This window comes from Euprymna scolopes, chromosome 44, assembly GCF_053919585.1.
Source record: "Euprymna scolopes isolate OS-2025 chromosome 44, ASM5391958v1, whole genome shotgun sequence".
In the NCBI taxonomy this organism is placed as follows: Eukaryota; Metazoa; Mollusca; class Cephalopoda; order Sepiida; family Sepiolidae; genus Euprymna; species Euprymna scolopes.
Window position 1 is genome coordinate 55683880 of NC_136525.1, and position 23307 is coordinate 55707186.

General features: G+C 34.2%; 1 protein-coding gene across 3 annotated transcripts in view; it reads left to right on the plus strand.

The window, feature by feature from the left end:
- Positions 1-23307, plus strand: part of LOC145268854 (ATP-dependent RNA helicase A-like) — a 250342-nt gene that overhangs the window by 181602 nt on the left and 45433 nt on the right. For all 3 annotated transcript variants that reach the window (XM_080124531.1, XM_080124532.1, XM_080124533.1), the window contains 7 exons: positions 7712-7758; positions 9905-10041; positions 11449-11538; positions 17008-17172; positions 18502-18579; positions 20726-20845; positions 23091-23162. In XM_080124531.1, coding sequence (XP_079980657.1) covers positions 7712-7758; positions 9905-10041; positions 11449-11538; positions 17008-17172; positions 18502-18579; positions 20726-20845; positions 23091-23162 — 709 coding nt within the window. The remainder of the gene's footprint in view (positions 1-7711; positions 7759-9904; positions 10042-11448; positions 11539-17007; positions 17173-18501; positions 18580-20725; positions 20846-23090; positions 23163-23307) is intronic.

Here is a 23307-nt window from a genome sequence, read left to right on the forward strand (position 1 = left end):
TTTTGAATATTTGGTCAGGGTTTACTTCTATGGAAAAAGTATCCTCATGCCAGATTGTTCCGACAAACCCCTGTACAGAGAGACCTTAGACACTCGAGGACAGTGTCTAGTAGGCATTCAAGAAAACTTAAGCATGACATCCCAAACCTTTCATATTAATGCATTTATCTAATAAAATAAAAATAAATTTGGAGGGGGTGTGTCTATTTAGTTATTGCAGGATATGGGTACTTTTTTTTTTTTTTTTTTTTTTTACCAGTTAAAGTAGCGAAGGGGAATTTTTTTTTTTTTTTTTTTACATCTCCATTATTATTACTAAAGTTGCAACTCTTTCTTTCTTAATTGAAATATTGGTTCAATTGTAGCATAGAGATTGTTGGAATAGATCATCCATTTTTGCTTGTTTTTATTTCATGTTTTGAATTAAATCGATTGTTGGTTTTAAATTTTGTTTAATGTGTATTCAATGCAATGGTTCCCAACCAGTGTGCCATGTCACATTGGTGTGCTGCAGAAAGCATTACTGGCATGCGACAAAGAGGTTAGGGGTGGTAAACAGCTTTTATATCATTATGACCAGTTGTTTCTATTCCTGATCATCATCATATGAATCTGCAGATTTTATTGTTGGCATTGGTTTCCCTGATATTTTTCCAGTCAGATATCAGGTACTTATGCGGGAGGGACCACGTGAAAGTTGCCAACATCACAAGTGAAGGTGATTTTTTTTTATGGAATGAACTGAATTTGAACCTGGAACACCCAGGTCGTCAGTCTGCGCTTTTAACCATTGAACTACCATCACCTCTCGTTTGCATGATATTGATGCCTGAATATAAAAAAGATATGAAATTTATAATTTGTTGGTTTAAATTGTTAGATATTTTGAACTTTAAATGACAAACATTTGTAAGCATTAATTATTTGTTTAAATATTGATATTTTTTTTATGATAGGTGTGCCATGAAAATTTAAAGAGTTCAATAGTGTAACGGCCATGTAAAAAAAAAAAAAAAAAAAAGAAGACTTTAAAATATAAATTGGAATATTATTTAATGATAGGAATTACAATGTAAAACAGTCTGTTTGATTCAAAATTTGGATAAAAACCCAGAAAAATAGGTGAGCTATTGCAGTGGTCCCTATGTGACAATTGAACCGAAAAATTTTGTTTTTTAAAAAAAAAAATTGTTTTTAATGGCAGAGGAGAAGTGTGGCAATGGAAGTGCTTCTTGTTCCCTCCTGATTTTACGGAGTGGAGTAATTTACGTTCATATATCAGCGTTTCAGGTTCGCTTTGTCACCTCCTCCTCCTCAGTTGATTTGTTTTTAAAAAGAAACAACAAAAACATTGCGGCTCTTGTATGCTGTGCAACCTGGAATTTTTTTTTTTTTTTTTTTTTTTTTTTTTTTTTTAATTGAAATCCTTTCTATAAAAGCAAGCAGGTAAGTTAGATTCGGTTCTCAATAGAAATACCGAAGCTTCTTTCTCTTTATTCGCTCTCTTAAGTTTCTGTACATATATGACAAAATCAACACACACCTCAAAGACTTGCTGAAGGCTTTTAAAAACTTATGAGTTAAAAGAAAAAAACTCAACAAGCTGGTCCGAATTTCATGAGTTTTTTTTAAATCCTTTTTTGGGCCTTTTCAAATGGGGAGAGCTAGTCAGGTTAGCATCTGATTTAGATAATGAGAAATTTATAATAGTAATATTAGTATTACTAAGTAAAATAGTATTTATTAGGGGGAAAAGGGGGGTCAGAAGGGAAAGTGGGGTTAAAATTGAGTTGAGAAAAAAGAATAAAGATATATATATATATATTCCTGATAAATACTAGAACTGTTGTAAATTTCTGATCTTCTAAGTCAGTTGCTAACCGGACTAACTCTCCTCATTTGAAAAAGCTCTGAAAGTGTTGAAATAAATTTATGATATTGGACAAAGTTTTTGTTGTGTTTCTTTTAACTCTTATGTATGCTCTGCTTCACATTTGAGTTCCCCATTTGCAATTTCATACAGAAATGGCCTTATCCTTTACAGATTGATAATATATATAATCTAGTCTGACATGGTTATCTTGTCAGTTTTTTTTTAAGTCCTGCCAAAATGGCATTTCAGCTACTAAACGAATTTGATTTTTAAATAACCACCAAAAATTTAAAAAAAAGCAAAGAGAGATAATTCCTTTTAAATTAGAAAATATAATAGGAGCTGCCTAGCTTAAGTAAAAAAAAAAAAAAAATGGGATAAAAAATTTAATGACTTTATATGCCAGGTAGGTACAACTTATATATGATTTAAAATATCAATATATATGTGTGTTTGTGTTATCTCGGATGTTATCAGTTCAACAAAGGACAAGGTATAATCTTTTAAGATATATTGAACAGCTTACAGATTAAATGGTAAGGCAGAAGCCGCAGGATGTGTGATGATTAATGTCTTTGATACAAAGTACATTTTGTTTACCTGTCAAGCTGTCATAGAAGGCATGCTCTCAAGGAGAATACCTCTCTTCTTCAGTCCAAGCAAAATAACTATTTTGTTTATTTTTTTTTAGGTTGTACCTAACAATTTGTAAGATCATATGCCAGTTCCCCAACGACCATGGTTTTCTTCATTTTTTTTTTTTTTTTTTTTTTTTTGGCTGTGGTGTCGCATATTGACTGACAAGTTGGTAAATAATGTAGCTGGGTTGAACAATAGTAGTTTCTCGTCAGTCAAGAAAAACAAACTTGCAACACAAATTTGTTTGTTAGAAAAATATAAAATTATTTTTATTTTTTTTTTTTTGCTTCGTGTTCAAGCGGTAGACGTAGGGGGGGGAAACAAGAGGTAACGAATTCAGTGGCGGCTTGTGCAGCTGACGCTTTTTTGACGGCTTGGCTCTTGTGCTTTGCCTGCTTACATATTGACCTGTTCTTTAACAGGTGTTTTAACTGTGGGGTCAATTATTTGACTTATTCACGTCCAGCGACATCAGTTTTGACAGCTTCACCCCATCACTTGGTGCTTTTTAGCTTCAGACCGTTGTGTGTGTGTGCACAGTTTCAACACGCAATAGTATAAAGTCAGTTGTGCATTGAGTGGATGTGATACCGTTGCCATGGAGAAGAAACCTCAAAAGCTGTTTGTACATCGTTGTTGTACAAGCCCCCAGTCATAATCTTTGCCCAAAGTCAAGTTGTTAAATTTCTGACAAACTCTGACTCAAATTTCTGGCTGTCATCTTGTCTGCTCCATCTTAATATATCTATCTTTGATCGGAAATCCCAGATGTCAGTTTCCTGGCACATTCAGTTTCCCTTCTGTCCTCTTTATTTTTGTTGATAATATTTTTGATTAATTTTAAAGTACTGATTTTCTCCTGATGAGGTCGTAGTTGAAAGGGTCTTAGAGATTATTCCGTCAATTTTGTTTGACTGTGTGCATGTAGATGCTTGCTGCCCACATCAGCAACACGTGACAGTAGGTCAAAAAGTGGTTATTTCCAACCAGCATCCCTAAAGGAGGGGCACTCTGGCCCAGCAAAAATTGCCTGGGCCTCTCCATCAGCATTCTCCAGTAGGAGCACCTCAGGTAACAAGCAATAAACTTGGCCCACCCAAAAGCCGAGTGGCAAAGCTTTGTGGGGTGGGGCATTGGGGCTTCTAGGTCGCTTACCTCAGTATGACAGGTACTGGGCCTGTTCCTGGACCTGTCGGACTGATTGTCAAGAATGGATTCTTGATTGATACTTTCTACCCAAGTCTTCACGAGGCCGAAGCTAAAAGACTAATCTTCATCGAATTCAAAGGATAATATGAAATTATATGTGTATGTAAGTGAAATAATATGAAGTCATATGTGTATGTAAGATATACATAAAAATAAAGCCGATATCACATTACATAAACCATGATTTGGTGGCGTGATAGTTTTTTAATGCAAGATTTTTTGCTGTTATAATTTCGCCATTTTGAAAATGCCATTTCTCACATTTTCTATCCAAACTTTTCTCTCTCTTTCTCACACACACACACATCTATATATATGAATACATACTAGCAGGATGCCCAGCGTTGCCTGGTCGTCATGTACACTTAAAAATGATATTTTAATTTATGCAGATTGTGTATTTATTATTATAAAAACAATTCTCTATCGATTATTATATTGAACCTAATATATAGTAACAAGCTCAAAACTAAAAATGTATATACGACTTGGGTGCCATCAGCTAGAATTGAAACCAAAACCTACAACTCTTCACCTTCATTCCTTAGTCTCTGAGCCACGCCCATGCATATATATATATATATATATATATATATATCATCCATTTTTTAAAAGCTGGAATCACCTGATTGTCAAAGATGAGATTCAAGCAAGTTGGACGCCCGGACAGTCCAGTTTTATAATTATTAGGGTATAATTGTAATTGTGAGATATATAAATAATTATTTTTTTACATGACAGCTAGCTACATAATTTTGAAGTTATTTTCTTTGAAATAATTCAAATTGAAATTATTGAACTTAAATCTATCTACAAAAGTGAAAGTGTCTGTCTGTCTGTGTACATTTCCCTATGCAATAACTCTGTCAATTTTCAGTCTACAGACTCAAAATTTGATATACAGGGTACTGAGATTTGGGAAAATCTATGTGATCGGTTTTCGGCCAGAAATTTGGCTGTTAAGGGGTCAAAGTTCAACAAATTGACCTTTGAGAACTCTACCAAACTCCTCCGTTAATTTTCGGTATAAACAAGTGGAATTTTAGATATAGGTTCCTTGGACATGAATCTAACTTGATTTGAACCCAAAACAACAAATGTTATGGGGTCATAATAGGGGTCAAAGTTAAAAAAAAAAAAAAAAAATTGACCTCTGTGGTTTCTATCAAATTACTCAGACAATTTCTGGTCTAACCATTTGAAATTTTACATAAAGGGTATTCAGAGATAAGGCAAGCTTTTTAATCAGTTTGTGTCAAAAATTTGAGCTACCGATATATAAATGTATGTAAAACTTTCGACAGAGGCAACGGATTTTCACAAGGTCAGTATTGTTTTGAAGCTCGACCCTTCAGACGACAAATACCGAAAAATTGGCTGAAAACATTAATTTCTTCACCCTCAACTGGGCCCTTTTCTACTGGGAGGGGTTGCTTTTTTCGCCGATATTTTTAAAAGTCATCCCCTCTTTTTGATTGTCTAGCCTTAATTTAAACTGATGTCACTTCGGTTTGACGGTGGTCGTAACAGCAAAGACGTCACATTTTTTTCCCCGTTCTTTTCTTCCTTCATGGTATGGGTTCGAGTCTGCCTTCCTACTACCACTTTTTTTTTTTTTTTTTTGCTCAGCACACACCTCAAAACACCCGAGCAACGCCGGGCACCCATGCTAGTATATCTATAAAAGTGAAAATGTCTGTCTGTTTGTGTACATTTCCCTACTCTGTCAATTTTTGGTCTACAGACTCGAGATTTGACATAAGGAGTATTGGAGACTTGGGAAAAGTTTTGTAATCTGTTTTCAGCCAGAAATTTGGCTGTCAAGGGGTCAAAGTTCAACGATTTGACCTTTGAAAACTCTACCAAACTCCTCCGCCAATTTTGGGTCTAAACGCTTGAAATTTTTAATGTAAGTAACTTGGACATGGATCAAATGTTTTAATTTGATTCGAGCCCCCAAAAATAAATGTTATGGGGTTAAAATTGGGGTCAAATTAAAAAAAAATTGACCTCTGCAGTCTCTACCAAATTAGACAATTTCTGGTCTAAACATTTGAAATTTTACATAAATGGTATTCAGAGATAGGGCAAGCTTTTCTATCAGTTTTTGGCCAAAAATTTGATCTGCCAAGGAGTCAAAGTTCAGAAGATTTGACTTTTGCCGTGTCTAGCAAACTACTCAGCCAATTTTGGGTCTAAACATTTGAAATTTATACGTAACAGGTATTTAAACATGCGGCAAGCATTTTAATCAGTTTTAGGGTGAAAATTTGGCTGCCAAAAGGTCAAAGTTGAAAGAGTTGACCTTTGCAGATTCTACTAAATTCCTCTGCCAATTTTGGGTCTAAAGACTTGAAATTTAGATGTAGGTAACTTGGATGTGGGTAAAACATTGTATTTTGATTTGAGACCAAAATAATAAATGTTAAGGGGGGGTCAAAATTTTTAAAAAATGTGTGGTCTCTACGAAATTACTCAGACAAATTTTGGTCTAAACATTTGAAATCTTAAAGTGTATTCACACGTAGGGCAAGTTATGAACAGTACATAAGGCCTGAGCAAAGCCGGGGCTGAACTGATAGTATAAATAAAAATGATAATCTACAATATAAAAGGCAGTTGTCTGTGTTTGTTTATATGTCCAGAGATAACTCAATACCAATCAAGAAAATATTTCAAAACAATTATTCTTTGACCCCCAACATGGCACAAATTTAGTCCAGGGTGGGGTGGGGTGATTTTCCAGCCATATCATGTAAAAACTAAAGAGAAGTAACTCTGATCTTTTAATTAAGGATATTAATTACCTTATGCTGACTCATTCTTTGAAGAATCTATAAAAATGGGTGGTGTGTGTGTGTCCAGGGAGGGGAATAGGTGGAGAAGAAAGATGGGGTGGGAATAAGAAGGAAGAAAGCGATAGAAATGCTACACTTTTTCCCCCGGCAACACTAGGTAATCCTGCTCATATAGGAATAATTCATTTTTGGGCAAAGTTAAGTTTTGCTAATAAATATATATATAAAACTGTTGACGTTGTCAGTTTTATAAACCCAGCTAGTTTTTATTATTTTTTGTATGATGTATGCAGTTGCTCAAGTTAATGGATGACTCCTCAAGTTTTAGCTACTAAAAAGTGTTTCTTATGTTTGATACATGTCATCCCAACTGTGCTCCCTGGCCGTTTTTTTTCTGCCCTCTTCTGGCTAATACTTGGAAGCACTACAGTTTTAGCTATGTACTGGCTCCCTCTGTGATGCAACTGGGTTGGACAAATAGTTTCTTGTCAGCCAAGGAAGCAAATTCGCCACACGAATTCATTTGTTAGAAAAATATAAAATATTATTTTATTTCTTTCTTCGTGTGCACATTTCAATCAGTAGACACGAGGTAGGAGGATTCAGTCGAACCGTGACCACTGTCGCTTTTTTTGACTGATTCGCTTCTCTTTCGCCACGCTTGCTTATGTCAACCTGTTCTCTCACAGGTGTTTAATCCCAGAAGCTGTGAGATCAACTACCTGACCAATTGACCTCTAGCAAGGTCAGTTTTGACAGGTCTGCTCTCATCACTTGGTGCTTTTAGCCTGCAATAAAAATAAAGTGGTTGACCATAGTCAAAGGCCACACAATGGTTCCTTTTTCATTAACTATCACACAGAGATATAGGAGAGAAAGCTGCTCTTTTCTTGAGGTTACTCCACTCTTGATCCTCACGTTATGCTGAGAGTTTGACAAGGAAGCATCAAGTACCAGCTTTTGAGTCTAGTATGACCTGACCCATGATTGAACCTTTGTTTCCCGGTCGATTAGCGAACTCTCTAAACCATATGGACTTCTTGTGTAAAAACTTGTCCCTAAATCCCAACAATTGTAGCCAAATTTTTGTATACTTTGTTCACACACACTTGATTTTGCATGAATTCAAAAATGTCTTTTATAAGTTAAAAAAAAAAAAAAAAAATTATTTATTTTTTTTTTTTTTAAACAGGAGTTTCATTGCAGAGATGAAAATATACGTGAAATCCATCAGTAAACGTAAGTGGGTTGGCTGTTTAATTCCATATTCCTTTTTTAAATAAATTTATGAATTTTTGTTCCAGACCAAAACAGGAATGGCAGAGATCCATGTATCAATGATGATTTTTCAGTAAGAACGGTCGGCTTTGAAAGATTTTAAATGTTTTCTTAAAAACTGATGTAGACAGATGAACTAGGTTGAGATTTTAGTTGTTTTATCCGATTAAAGCTTTCTTGTCTACTTTGTCGTGTGAAAGATTTAGCGGTAGCTATTTATAAATTTTGATGTTGGTTTTGTTTTACCAACAAAATCATTAGAGAAAACTGAATTGTAACAATAAGTTGGAATGTGCTTTAATAAAAATATAGTACTTGTGCCCCCCTCTACATACATACCCCCAACTAATCTAGCTAGCAGCAAAATCTCACCCTTTCATTGTTGAGGTCCTTCCTCTCGCTACCTATCATTCCTCTTTCCCCACTATCTCCTTTCCCATCTTCCTCTTTCTACCTTCTTTCTCTTGTTACCTTTTTTTTTGAACCCGCTTTCTCTCCCTACTCTCCCCACCTCCTCCTGTCTTTCTCTCTCTACCTCTTCCCCTCTTGTCTTTCTCCTTTCTTACATTGTTACCCACCATCTTTCTCTCGTTACCCCCCCCCCTTCTTTCTATTGCTACCTCGTTACCCCCCCACCTCTTTCTATTGCTACCTCGTTACCCCTCCTCCTTTCTATTGCTTCCTTATTACCTCCCCCCCATCTTTCTATTGCTGTCTCATTACCCCCCCCCTCCCACCTCTTTGTATTGCTACTCCCCCATCTTTCTGTTGCTACCTTGTTACCCCACCTCCATCTTTCTGTTGCTACCTTGTTACCCCACCTCCATCTTTCTGTTGCTATCCTTGTTACCCCACCCCCATCTTTCTGTTGCTACCTTGTTACCCCACCCCCATCTTTCTGTTGCTACCTTGTTACCCCACCCCCATCTTTCTGTTGCTACCTTGTTACCCCACCCCCATCTTTCTGTTGCTACCTTGTTACCCCACCCCCATCTTTCTGTTGCTACCTTGTTACCCCACCCCCCTCTTTCTGTTGCTACCTTGTTACCCCACCCCCCCTCTTTCTGTTGCTACCTTGTTACCCCACCCTCATCTTTCTGTTGCTACCTTGTTACCCCACCCCATCTTTCTGTTGCTACCTTGTTACCCCACCCCCATCTTTCTGTTGCTACCTTGTTACCCCACCCCCATCTTTCTGTTGCTATCTTTGTTACCCCACCCCCATCTTTCTGTTGCTATCTTTGTTACCCCACCCCCATCTTTCTGTTGCTACCTTGTTACCCCACCCCCATCTTTCTGTTGCTATCTTTGTTACCTCACCCCCATCTTTCTGTTGCTACCTTGTTACCCCACCCCCATCTTTCTGTTGCTACCTTGTTACCCCACCCCATCTTTCTGTTGCTACCTTGTTACCCCACCCCCATCTTTCTGTTGCTACCTTGTTACCCCACCCCCATCTTTCTGTTGCTACCTTGTTACCCCACCCCCATCTTTCTGTTGCTGCCTTGTTACCCCACCCCCATCTTTCTGTTGCTACCTTGTTACCCCACCCCCATCTTTCTGTTGCTGCCTTGTTACCCCACCCCCATCTTTCTGTTGCTGCCTTGTTACCCCACCCCCATCTTTCTGTTGCTGCCTTGTTACCCCACCCCCATCTTTCTGTTGCTACCTTGTTACCCCACCCTCATCTTTCTGTTGCTGCCTTGTTACCCCACCCCCATCTTTCTGTTGCTACCTTGCTGCCCCCTCCCCCCGTCTTTCTATTCCTACCTCGTTACCTCTCATGTCTTTCTTCTGCTACCTCATTATCCCCCCATCCGTCTCTCCTGCTACATCTTTACACCCCCCTTCCAGTCTTTCTATCGCTACATCTTTTCCTCCCTCGTCAAGTTCCCCCCCTCCTTATTATATTTCTCTCTAAACTCGTTCAATACAATAGAAATCCCGTCTAACTTAATTTCGTTTTCTTTTTAAAAACTACTAATACATAAGTAATTTTTTTTTATATTCTTTGCAACAATTTGATTTTCGTTTGCTCGAATATTATTGAAGCATTTGTTGATTTTTTTTTTTTTTTTTTTTTTTCGCATTTCTGTTATTTTTAAAGACGTATCAGCCAGAGAACATGGATCAAACAAACAGGTTGCTTCGAAGTCCTGTGCCCTTTCTTTGGTGCGTCAGTTATACCACATGAATGTCATCGAAGCCTATACAGGACAAAAGAAGAAGAAAGATGCCGATAAGGTAAAACAACACTCCCCCCGCTCCTTAATTCTTTTGTTTATTTATGTAGTTTTCAATGTTTTAATCAAAAAGATGTTATTAGTGTTAGGATGATGAATCAGAATTTAGAATTGAAAAAATCGGAACTTTTGGTGGTATTGGAATCAGAAAAAATTGTATTTTTTTATACCAAAAATGATTCTTTTAATTGTCTTTTTTTTTTTTATTCAATTTTATTTAAAATAAAAACAAAATCTTCCACTGGTGTTGATAATGATAAATTAATAAATATTTATTGATTTTAAAACAAACACTAAAATTAGCATATAGAGATCATTCCCCACAAATGTCTATTTTTATGTTTCAAAAATATCTGCATATTTAACATATTCCATGAACAAAGTTTCTTTCTTAGAACAGCACGCCTGTGGAACTCTTTCACTGCTTGCTTTCCAGCTAACTACAACATGGTCATCCTCAAATCCAACGTAAACAAGTTCTTGATGAGCCGTCCCCTTAAGTAATCCAGTTTACCAAATTTCCACTACGAACGATTACTACAATATTGTCGCCTTGATTATTGTACACTCATTAACCCTTATCCTCGAGTAGCCTCCAGACCTTGATAAGTGGTGACTCCTATGTAAAAATTTTTTTAAAAAAGTGTGTTTTGACATCTATATTTAAATATTTAGAAATTAAGAATCGGAATCAGTAATTGTATCAGAATCAGGAAAAATATTCAAATCGTCCCATCACTACTATGAGATTGAGTTGCAATAAGAATAAGAATGTGAATGTCTAATCCAGCTATGAATTACAAAAAAGTAAAAATTATACAGAGCGGAGTTTAATCATTTGCTGCTTATTTCAAAATAAACCAGTTTTAAAAACAAAATGCTGAAAAAATGTTTTAAAAACTTAAGATATCATATTCCCAAAGTCACAAAAATTCATCAAGTAGGTTTTTTTTTTTTTTTTAACTAAGAAAATCAAATTTTATGAAGAAGCAATATATTGTTTTGATTCGCCAAGTTTCATAAAGGGCAGACAACTTAGTTTGAACTCAGTTTATTAATGATTACAATTTCCTATTAAAATCAGTAAAAAAAAAAACAAAAAAAAACTATTTAATCTATTTACATGGTTTTTGGAATATGACATGTTTGTTTTGTGACGGATACATCATAAATTTTTTTTCGGCAATTCTTTTGGATTAGTTTTAATTCTAAATAAGCTCCAGTGTTTATGTCGAAAAAATGTTATAACAGCAACAATATAACATTTATAAACTTATTTTTTTAATAATTGTTTATTAAAATGAAAAAAAAAATGTTATTTTCTAAGTTGATATCTTAAACAATGAGAGGGTGAAGAGTTATAAGTGGATATATTTTATTTAAATGTTTCTTCTATCATTGTCTGCAGATTCCACCATTTGAAGTTGCTGTCAGTCCAGAAGTGGAAGCGTCTCTCGATGAAGCTTTGCATTCTTGGAATATCAACCCTATTCAAGTGGTTAGTTTTTTTGTTTTTTTTTTTTTTTTTACTTTAAATTTTTTTTTCTTTTAAATTTTTAAAAATTTTGTTTTCTTTAATTTTTTTTTGATTAAAAAAAAATGTTTTGTTTTGTTTTCTTTTTAAATTTTTTTTAAAATTTATTTTTTAATTCTTTTAAAGTTTTTGTTTACTTTTTAATTTAAAAAAATTATTTTTTGGAAACTTAAAAAAAAATTTTTTAATTTAAATAAAATTTTTAATTTAAAAAAAAAAATTTTTTTTTTTTATCAATTTTTAAAAAGAATTTTTTAAATTAATGTTTTTTTTTTAATTCCAGCAATTTTTCTTAAAATGTTTCTTGCTAAAAATTTGTAATTTTTCATAAAATGTCAACAAATAGAAAGTGGACTTTGGATTTAATCTCGGGAGCTTTTTAATTGGTTCCTCATTTTGTTCTTTAATCTTTACATCCCATAAACCCATGTTTCTTACAAAGAGGGAAGAATTGGGTTCGTTATTATTTAGGTGGTTCGTGGAGATATTTTTTTTATATAATTCATTTTTATATTTATATCAGATACTTATAAATGATGAATATTTCGTTTATGTTATATCTTCCCTCATTGGAAATAGGATATTATCGTGAATATTTTCGGCATCAAGTAATTCCCATACGCTGTGAAATGAAATTTACTTTATGTATGAAAAACAAAAAGGGAAGGTATACATTAGAAATATTTATCGTTGAATAATATAAAAACATTTTAAATAATATAATGGAAGTTTGGAATCAAGTCTCCCCTTGCTGTTATTTCAGATCATTTGAGGGCCCTGTCGGTGGGGCATTAGAATACACCGACTGCCCCCCTGCAGAGGGTAAAAGTCCCTCAAGGGGGGTCCTGGATATGACCATAAACTATATCCAGTGGTGAGGCCCCAGCTTGCAGGTTTTGGGGAGTGTGGAGCCACCGTTTAATTACCATTGCTCCCAGGTCCACTCTGACCCGGAGTGGTAGTACCTGTTAGGGTTCCAACTATGGGTTGAATAGAAACCGACTTGAAAACAACAAATATATTCTATTAAAAAAATTTTCTTCAAAATCTTTGGATTCGGCATTAAATAACCCGAAAAGAGTTGATATGACGTAACACAAAAACAACCAACCAACCATCAGATCATTTGAAATCATATTAGGAAGTTTTAGTCTCCCCTCCATCAAGGTCAGAGGTTTTAGGGGGGGGTATATATATATATATATATATATATATAAGAAATGTAAAAATACCAGCGGTGGTTGACGTTATGTTTTGAGAAAAATAGAAAAACCGAATGAAATTATTAAAATAATCAACGTTTCGTCCTTATTTCAGAGGACATCTTCAGGATATCGAAGTAAAAATGCAAGAAAAGAAAAAGTCATAGATCGTACGAAAAAGAGAACAGTTTTTGAATCCTACCCATGTCGGGAAGGACAAACATATGTATGTGTATGTCCTCTGAAATAAGACAAACATGTGTGCGTATGTCCTCTGAAATAAGGACGAAACGTTGATTATTTTAATAATTTCATTCGGTTTTTCTATTTTTCTCAAAACATATATATATATATGTGTGAAAATAGAAAAATAAAATTACAAATGAATAACATCAAATATTCATTTCATATGATTCAGGTGATTCTATTGTTGGCATTGGTTTCACCAATATCTTTCTTGTTGGAATTTTTTCTAGAAAGACATTGGGTACTTACAGGGTAGACCATGTGAAGGTTGCCAACATCCTAAGTGAAAGCTTTTTTTGTGGAATGAACTGAATTACAACTTGGTATACCTAAGTTGTCAGTCCATGTTGTTAACCCCTTAACCACCCTCAACTCTATTCCCTATAGTAAGATAAATATTGTCTTTGTCAAATAAATGCATCACTTTCATTATCTCTATATAAATAAAATGAACTCATTTTTTCCCCGCCTGATTTTGACATTAATAGGATTAAAAATCAAGATATTTCATGCAAATATAATATGCACAAACGGCAGAACAATATCTGAGGTGTGTTATAGGCTTATTATTTCTCAAATTCCTCGATAATCTTAGATTTCTATACTTTTTCTGCTGAGAAGTCAGGGCCAAAATCGGTTAAGATCAATGGAAGTGGTAAAATATTTTCTCTCTAATAAATTCCTCCTCCCCCTGCCACCACTTAACACTGTTTGGGGATCGTTCACAAGGAACAGTTGAGAAGAAAACACCGGTTTGGCTTTGTAGTTCTTTCATGTGAAGTTATTTAAAATCACTAAACTAAGCTGCAGTGCTCTGTGGCGTAGTGGTTAGCGTGCTGGACAATTCACATTATATTTTCACGTTCGCGCCGACCTACCGTAGTCGTTTTTTTTTTTTTTCCTAAACAACTGGAATGGACTTTTCTTGGTGGCCGAACTGTTAACGTTGCAGATGTTTTTTTTCACACTTTATTTTCCTACTTTTACTCATGACTCCGGGTTTGATCCTTCCTACTTACCTACCATAACATTTTTTAAAACTCCCCCCCCCCCCCCGTCCCGGAAACAAACACTCGGGCAACGCCGGGTACCCCTGCTAGTTGTTAATATTGTAGTAACCTTCCCTTGAAGCAAAGAAATTAAATAATAGAGTGTGAAAACCAAACAAAAAGGAATATTAGAATAAACACGCATAAATGTAGAAATAAAATTATAAGAAATTGGAAAAAAATAAATAAGGAAAAAACGGGAAATTAAAATAAAAAATACGAAATTATGGTTTAAAACAGAAAGTTATCTTAGCATAACACCCAAGATGGCTGACATGTGACAGCGTGGCGTTGGAATTTCTTTTCCCCAAATACCATGTTTATCGTGTAAAAAAAATCAACTTTTTGTTGTTAACATCAAATGGAAAAAATCATCTGAAGAAGTTGGTGGCGACAGGATATTTTTATAGACACATAAATCGTAAAACTGCCTTCCCACTAACGAAACAGCTGTAATGAAAAAAATCCAGGAGAAATAAACAAAAGTTATAAAAAAGAAAAAGTAAGTCTTTGAATTTTGTTACGTTCAAAAGGTGTAACAACTAAAAATATGGACGATATGAAATACGTTCTTCGGAAAATGATCTTTTCCTTTATTTTCAACAATAACAAAATAAACAAATATGGTTATTCACAAATATTTACAGCAATAACAAAACAAACGAAAAAAAGGTGTCTGTTAACAAAGATACTTTGGATTACTATTATCAACTACAAATGAAAAGACGGCTTGTTGAAACTCGTGGTCGATAACTAGGATGAGGAAGTGGAGCGTTACGAGGGTAAGGGAAGCAGTCAAATAAGAACTGCTAACTGGCCAGTCTTCGCCTGGCTATTCACTATATTAACAATGAAATTCAATGACTATAATGTTTCTTTTTGTTTTTCTTTTAAAAGTTTGGTCAATGAGAATATTTCAAAATTGTATTTACCACTAGTCCAGAGGGTTTTTTCTGCAACTTTCCGTGGTTGAAAGAATGTATTTTTCTTTTTGTGTTTTGGATTATTTCGGCTGGACTTATCCGTGAATTATAGACCGGAGTTATCTTGACAGGTCCAAATTGATAACTGATCTGTTTCCCTCTCCACTTTTATTTATATGGCATCTTAACCCATTCTAGATAATTGCAGAACCCTCTGGGGCTTTCTAGATACTTCTAAAACCTTCTAATCTTTCTATTACTATACCCAGGCCTTTAAACTACCTCGTGAATTAAAAACTTTTGAGGTTTGATCATTAGGGGTGCCTAGAATACTTTAGCGCATATTTTAAACAGTTTTATTGATTTTTTTATTATTATTTTATAGAAATGTTCCCTCGTAATAACTTCAACAAAGTTTTGCACTAATATATAATTATGTGAGAATGTACATGTGTGTGATCCACAGAATTAAAATTTATTATATAGGGTGTTCAGAGAAATGGAAAACTTTTTAATTCGTTTTCATCCTGAAAAAGGGCAACTAAGAAGGTCAAAATTGAAAAATTGGTAGGGGGGGAGGGTCAATGGATTTTTATCGGCTTGTCATCTGTTTCATAAATGCACAAGCGTGAATGGTTCACATGACAGATTTCTTTGTTAAGAATAAGTAAGTTTGAAACCATTTTTTAATGGTCGTGTCAAGCTGGTCTAATGGTTATCGTACTTGACTCCCTGTCTTTGGGTTTTGGTGTTGAGTATTTTTTTTTTTTCTTACAAGAAATGAATTGTTTAGAAAAAAACATAATACTCGCATGCACAGGTTTCAGTTTCTAAAAGAAGTAAAATATAATATTTATGCAAATTTTATGACTGTACAACGCTGGGTGGCCTACTAATAAATATATATATATATATATATATATATATATATATATATATATATATATGAAAATAGGATAATAAAATTACAAATGAATAACACCAAAGATTAATTTATTTTGTATGAATCGCATGCTTCTATTGTTGGCATTGAATCTAAAGTTCAATCACACACACACACACACATATATATAAAATGAAAATTACAATTGAATTTACCAAAATGATCCAAGATGGTAAAATTAAAGTAAATTATAAATATTAAAGAATTAATATTTATAAAATTATCTCAGCCAGATATAAAAGCTCGATAAAACCAAATAGGAAATAGAGCTTTATGATATGAGCAAACAGTTAATAAAATATGTTAAAAAACACTTTGAAATGAGTTAAAAACATATTTAATCTGAAAAGGAAACACTAGATAAATGGATAGTCCTTAATCCGCGGAGTTTCGAAGAAATACTCTCCTTCTCATCAGAGGGTAAGAATTAGCAAAATGCGGGATCGGATTTTGCATGCAGAAGTATTTGATGAAATAAGTAAGTCAAAGATCTTACTTGAAAACAAAATAAGTTAAGCAGAGGTGTGTGTGTGTATATATATATATATATATATATATATATATATATATATATATATATATATATAATTGATAGACGAATATTGGCTGAAGAGAGCTCGATAAGGATACCTTAAACGGGCCTTATTATCGGGCTTGAAACCGACGGTACCAATGACCTGTCTCAACTAACAACTTTCTGTACACAAAATATATATATATATATATATATATATATATATATATATATATATACCTTTCGACTTCACATCAGGTACTTCATAAGGGACTAAGTAAACGTTGTCGACAACTTCCTTAGTGAAAGTGTTTCTCCCACGTTGCCACTCCTCATCGCTAACCACTTCACCATTGCCACCTCCCATCTCTTTGATAAATTGATGATACAACAACGATTAGCCATAAAAGAAAATTTTTCCCATTTCAAATATAATTGGAGGCGGGGGAAACTCCCCTCGCCCTCAATGGATTTTTATCCCCCACCCCTTATGATTTTTTTTTTTTTTTCTTTTTTTTTTTTTCTTTTTTTAAATCTTTTCCTTTTCTCGTTTCAGCCTCTTGATTCTGAGGAGCCGGTCTCTCTAGTAACTCATACCCAACTGGATGAGTTTGTTCCGACCCCAAAACGTCCCCAGCCGGGAGTTGTGTCTTGGTGTCCACCTCAGCCTAACTGGAATCCATGGACAAACTGTAACATCGATGAAGGACCCTTGGCACACGTAAAGATGCTTTTTATTATCTTGTTTTATATCCGTGGGTGGGTAGGTGCGAGCAGATGCTGCATATTTTAAACATGACATACAATATAAAAATTTTCATAATCAGGCAACGCCACAGCCCACACAAACCATGAAAGCCACAGACTTGATGCCCTAGATCATATACACATACAAACACGCACACACATATGCACACATATCTACACACACATATATATGCACAAATACACACATATTACACACACACACACACACACACACACACACATGCATACGCACATGTCCATGCACCAACACGCGCGCGCACACACACACACACGTGAAAGTTGAGCTCATTTCCTGTATTAATGGTAAAGTCAAACATTTCAAGTTCACATAACTTACTCTGATATGTGAGCTCAGTGCTAAAGTTAATTTGCATATTGCTATGAAAAATGGTCTTTTATTAATTAGTTTCTTTTCTCCAGAGATTTTAGCAACGTTGTTTCAATCTTTATTTATAAAACATATAAAAGTCAGTTGTCTGTGTGTGAAGCTAAAAGTGAGAAACTACACAAGACACCTCAACAGAGTTGATATATTCTTTTTTTGGCATTGCTTCGACAAAATGCACATAGATTTTTGTCTTAAGTATACGGCAAATTCTGGAGCCAAATTACTTTAATTCGAAACCAAACAACTTCTTTCCAATTGTTAATTTTTAATCAGATTCTAAATTTGAACCTAAATTCGTTTGGCCAAATTTTATAACACTAGTTTTTGTTATCGTAAAGCTATTACGAATTATCATTATGAGCATCCGAGTTCATATCATTGAAGGTTGTGTAGCGAAAAGTTTTCAAAGGAATCGGACTCATACGAATGCTACAAGTTAGAATTGTAGTTGTTATTTGATGTGTTGTACCTTCTGACTTCACAGCCCTAATATCATTATTATCTAAGTCTCCAAGGTTAATCTCTTGTAATTTCTTTTTAAAAAATCATGAAAACTTTTTGCATTGCTTCTCTTTTAATTAATTTTAATTATTTAATTGATCTTTTAATTAATCTTAGTAATTAAAACAAAAAATACATTTGTTTAAAGTCTATAAGATACAAGACTTAAGTAAAGTGCAAGACTAAATTGAATAAGGCAAAGCACAAAGGCCAAATAGAATAGTAAGATTAAGTGCAAAGGCCAAATAGGGCAAAGCGCAAATTGAAGAGTACGCCAAATGGAACAGTATGGCAAAGCACAAAGGCCAAATAAGAGAAGTAAGGCAAAGTGTGTCATTTTTTGATATATGGTTAAATTAGTTTTTAATAAAACTGTTTTATTTTTATTTTTAGGCGACAATGGAACAAATCAGCCAGGATGTGTACCAGTCACTAGAAGAACAGAAGGCCAACGATAGGGAACTCCAAACAGTAAGTGATGAAAACTATTTTAATATGAAATCTATTGATCTTAATAATAATCTTTTGTTAATTTTGAATGGGAATATATATATATATATTGTTTTTTTGTTTTTTTTTTTACGATAAATACGGTTAAATAGTGGCTTCACCTCAAAGCTCATTTTTATTTACTTAGAAAGTCACCCATAATTTATTTGGATGTATATAACATTTTATTTATTTTTATTATTTTTTAAACAGTAATCTATGTACATGCGTGTTAATTACCTCTCATCGGCGTAGCTTGACTGTTTCTAGGAATCAAACTCCAGACAATGTTTACCCCAGTCTGGCGCATTAACCGTTCCGCCACAAACTTCTAGATGAGTTTACTGTTTATTTTTATCGCTTATAAATTTAGATTTGTTGTTTTTTTAATGATAAATACGGTTAAATAGTGGCTTCGCCTTGAAGCTCATTTTTTATTTACTTAGAAAGTTGCCCATAATTTATTTGGATTATATATATATATATATACTAGCAGGGCTACCCGGCATTGCTCGGGACCGTATAAACAATGAAAAAACAAAAGCAGATATTGAACATATGTTTTATTCTTAGGGGAGAGGAATCTTTCATCTCTATGTATTATTTGTTTTATCTACCCTAGGACTGGTATTGTTCATGTTTTATCCCTAGCATAGGTAATTTACAGCATGTATATGAAATTGTTTTACCTTAGGGAGAAGAGAACAGGTAATATACAACATAATATGTCTATATTACATCCCTGGCAACGCCTAGAAACCAGCTAGAACATGTATTTCAGTCAATCTATATTACATCCTGGGCTATGCCGGGAAACCAGCTAATCTCTATTTAGTGACTTTACCACCAAAATACCTCCCTAAGTGTGTCCTTTCTTTTGAACTTATTAGATATAGGTATCTAGAAATGTGTGTGAAATGTTGTTGAATGCATTGTTCACTATATATAATCTCACTGTTTTGTTTATAAAATCTCTTATGTATTTTTGGATTTTTTAGTTGTACGCTATCATTTTTCTCCAATGTTGATAGCACACTTCCTGTACGGAATCTTAGCTGGGAGAGCTCAATGCTTAGCAGCGCATGAATAAGAGTTATTCCAGTAGGACGACGCTTAACCCAGACGAGCTCTTTTCATTTGATTATGCCCTTTTGAGTTGAATTAAATTTGGAATGAGATTGTGCTAAGTTTGTTGGTTGTTTTTTCGTTTTATATATATATATATATATATATATATATATAATTATTTTTTTACTATAATAATTAAATACCTACAGACACTAGTGTTTCATCCTTTCGGGATTCTTCAGTGCAGGGTGTCACGATTACTACCAGTCGAACGATTCGAACCCCGCGACACGAGACATCTCTGGCTCGATTAGCGGAGGCCGTATCCATTCGGCTACCATTAATCATGTGAAATAGCGTTGAATTTTAAACATTTTAATTTATTCATTACGTCAGACAGACAGTGATCAAATCGTTATACGATGATCTACGCATAAGAGCTATATTGACCGACTTTTTAATTCAACAGAAAGTGCTCAACGATGTGCATTTTATTTTTTAAAGGCATTGAACTTTAGATTCAAATAAATATAGAAAAATATTATACAAAAATGTGGTTTATTCCAAAATTATTTTTTGGCATTTATAATTTAAATATAATTTCAAACATATAGCTCCACACAGCATGTGCATATATGGGGTAATCTAGAGGTCTAATTTTCACTAACTCTACACATTAAATTAGGCTGTATTTCATGTCCAATGTTGTCTTCCAAATGGTCTATTGTGTCTGGTTCATCAGCATAGACATAGGACTTTACATATCCCTGGAGAAAATAATCTAACAGGATTAAATCACATGAATAATGTGGCCAAGTTTTTCTGAGTAAATTGATTGTATCATTTACAATTTGCCAATATTGCTTGGGTATCAGTTTCTTTATGAACCAAAATAACTGATAGTTGCCAAATTTGCAATTAATGAAAATAGTTGTCAATTTAAAGTTCAACGCCTCTAAAAAAAGAAAAAAAAAACATAGGTAGATGTCATAGAATGGTTAATTTATTTTATGTATTTTTTTTTCATTTATTTTTTATTTATTTTATTTATTTTTTTCAGATGTTGTATGATCGCTCGAACCTCCCCATTCATAATTCCAAAGATCACATTATTCATGTCATTAAAACCAGCCCCGTTGTACTCATCAGAGGCGAAACAGGATGTGGTAAAACTACCCAGGTAACTGTAACCACTAAATATGTCCTTTAATGTCATGCCCGTATTTATTAGAAAGCAATGTCAACAATTCTGGCCAGAGAGGCATCTAAATTTTCAAGTTTTCTTTTAGTAATAAAAAAATGATGTGTGCAACATCTCTCTCTCTCTCTCTCTCGCGCGCTCCCTCTCTCGTTACTTTTGAGCTCCTCTCCTTTTTCCTCTCTCTGATGTTAACAGATCAGGCGATCTGAAGATATTGGTTTCCTAACTTAAATGCACCAAACAGTGATGTTATTGCTTATTTATTTTTTCCTTTTCAAAACTCAATCAGATTCTGCAAAGCTAAAAACAAAAACAATTTTTTTCTCTACAAAACAACCAAACCAATCGTTATGAATAAATATTCAAAGATATAAAAAAGCAAAAACTTGAAGCATAAAAACTTTTGCCAAAATTACTGGTTTCTGCATTAAACAACCTAAAAAGGGGTTGATATGCCGTAAAACAAAATAACCAAACAGCATGTATAAATATTTGTAAAATAAGCAAAAAAAAAGTCATCGTAATCTTTACGTATAAAATGACTTCTAAACTCAGAAATTGTAGACAAATAACTAAACCCTAACCCCATGCACATCTTTTTCACTGAACACCATTGCACAAATGTACTTTATGTGTCTGGGAATGTTCTTAGGTTTTATATCAGAACGCCCCCCCCCTCCGATAATTATCAAAAATTGATAATTAGAAAAAATCCTATTAAAACAGGAATAGTCTGATTTTGACCAAAGTTAATGCCCTTGTACAACCTAACATCACAAGTGCGTTTGAGAAGTTTTATTACCGCACAAGCTGAAGAATCCAGTGTATGAAATCAACAATAGGTTCTTTGATATGACAGGGGTGCATTCGAAATGAATGTATCTGTTTAGAGCTCATTTCAACCATGATACTTGACATTTGTATCTTAAATGCTAATTTAAGCCATTTTATGAAATAATTTTATAAAATCAACAGTAGGTTCTCTACAGTGCAATGTAAACTACAATCTGTTGTGGACTGTCACTATGGGGGACTGGTGCTACTAGATCTGGCTGTCTGAAGATGAAATGCTGTTAATGTTTTTCTTTTGCAAAACTTATGTTCTGCAAAAACAACAATCCACCTTTTCCTTCTTTCCGTTTCTCCTTTCTCTTTCTGTCTCCCCCCCCCCAAACACACACACACACACAGACACTTCCTGACTGGTTTCCTAACTTAAAATGTATCAAACAGTAATAATCTGACCCCTTTTCCCTCTCCCATTGCAAAACTCATTCATGTTTTGCAGGGCAGGGAACTAAAACAATAAAATCCACCATAAAACAACCAAACCAAACACTACAAACTAGCAATTGAAGAAAGATACAAAGCGCTTGAAGAATAAAAACCTTATACAAAATAACTGGATGCAGCATTAATACTATTTCCAAAATAACTGGATTCTGCATAAAATAATCTGAAAAGTGTTGATATGCCGTAAAGCAACGAAACCAAACTTTTCAAATAAATATTTGAAGATATAAAAAACTTGAAGTATAACCACTGTTTCTGAAATAACTGGATTCGGCATTAAATAACTCGAAAAGGGTTGATATGCTGTAAAACGAAGTAACCAAACCAAATCTCCACAGAGAGGCATGTGGAGCTTCGTCCTGGTGCACTGCAGTGGGTTCCCAAATGGAGCATGCAACAATCGATTTAATTGAATGGCCGATTTCACTGATTCCGATGACTCTGAAAGTATTTGAAGTGTACAGTATTCGATCTCCCTGCTAGTTAATAATAATGTCTACACCTTTGTAAAATAAGCGAAAAAATCCTTAGAATGTATACATATAATAAAATGTCCTCTTTTTCTCTTCTAAACTCAGCAATTATAGGAAAATTACCGAACCTGAACCCTAACCCTATCTTTTTCACACAACACCATCACCGCTTCCTACAGTGTGTTGCATCAAAAATATTTTTACATTTTTAGTTATTATAAAAATTATTATATTCTGAGATTACTACATCTCTCAAAATTATCTTCCAAATAGAGTAGCAACCATTTTCCCCTCCCTATAAAACATCTACTAACATACCACCACTTAACACCAGGTCAGCATTTTACATAAGGGAAACAATTTAAGTGTTATATGCTAAATTCCATAATTTTGGTCATTCAATTATTTACTTCTGACTATTTGTGATGTCTTTAATGACAAATTGTTTTTCTTTTTAGGTCCCTCAGTTCATTCTGGAAGGCATGATCGCAGAAGGTAAAGGTGCCGACTGTAACATCATCGTCACTCAGGTAAGAGTTTTCGCCTGCAAAACAACTTCTAATATTTTGACTGGCGTGAAGTCAGAGCACACACACACCCTCCCCCCCACTGGCAATTCCGAGCTATGGGCGACCCAGACCAGTGTTAAATTAAGTCACTTACTGATGTACAATT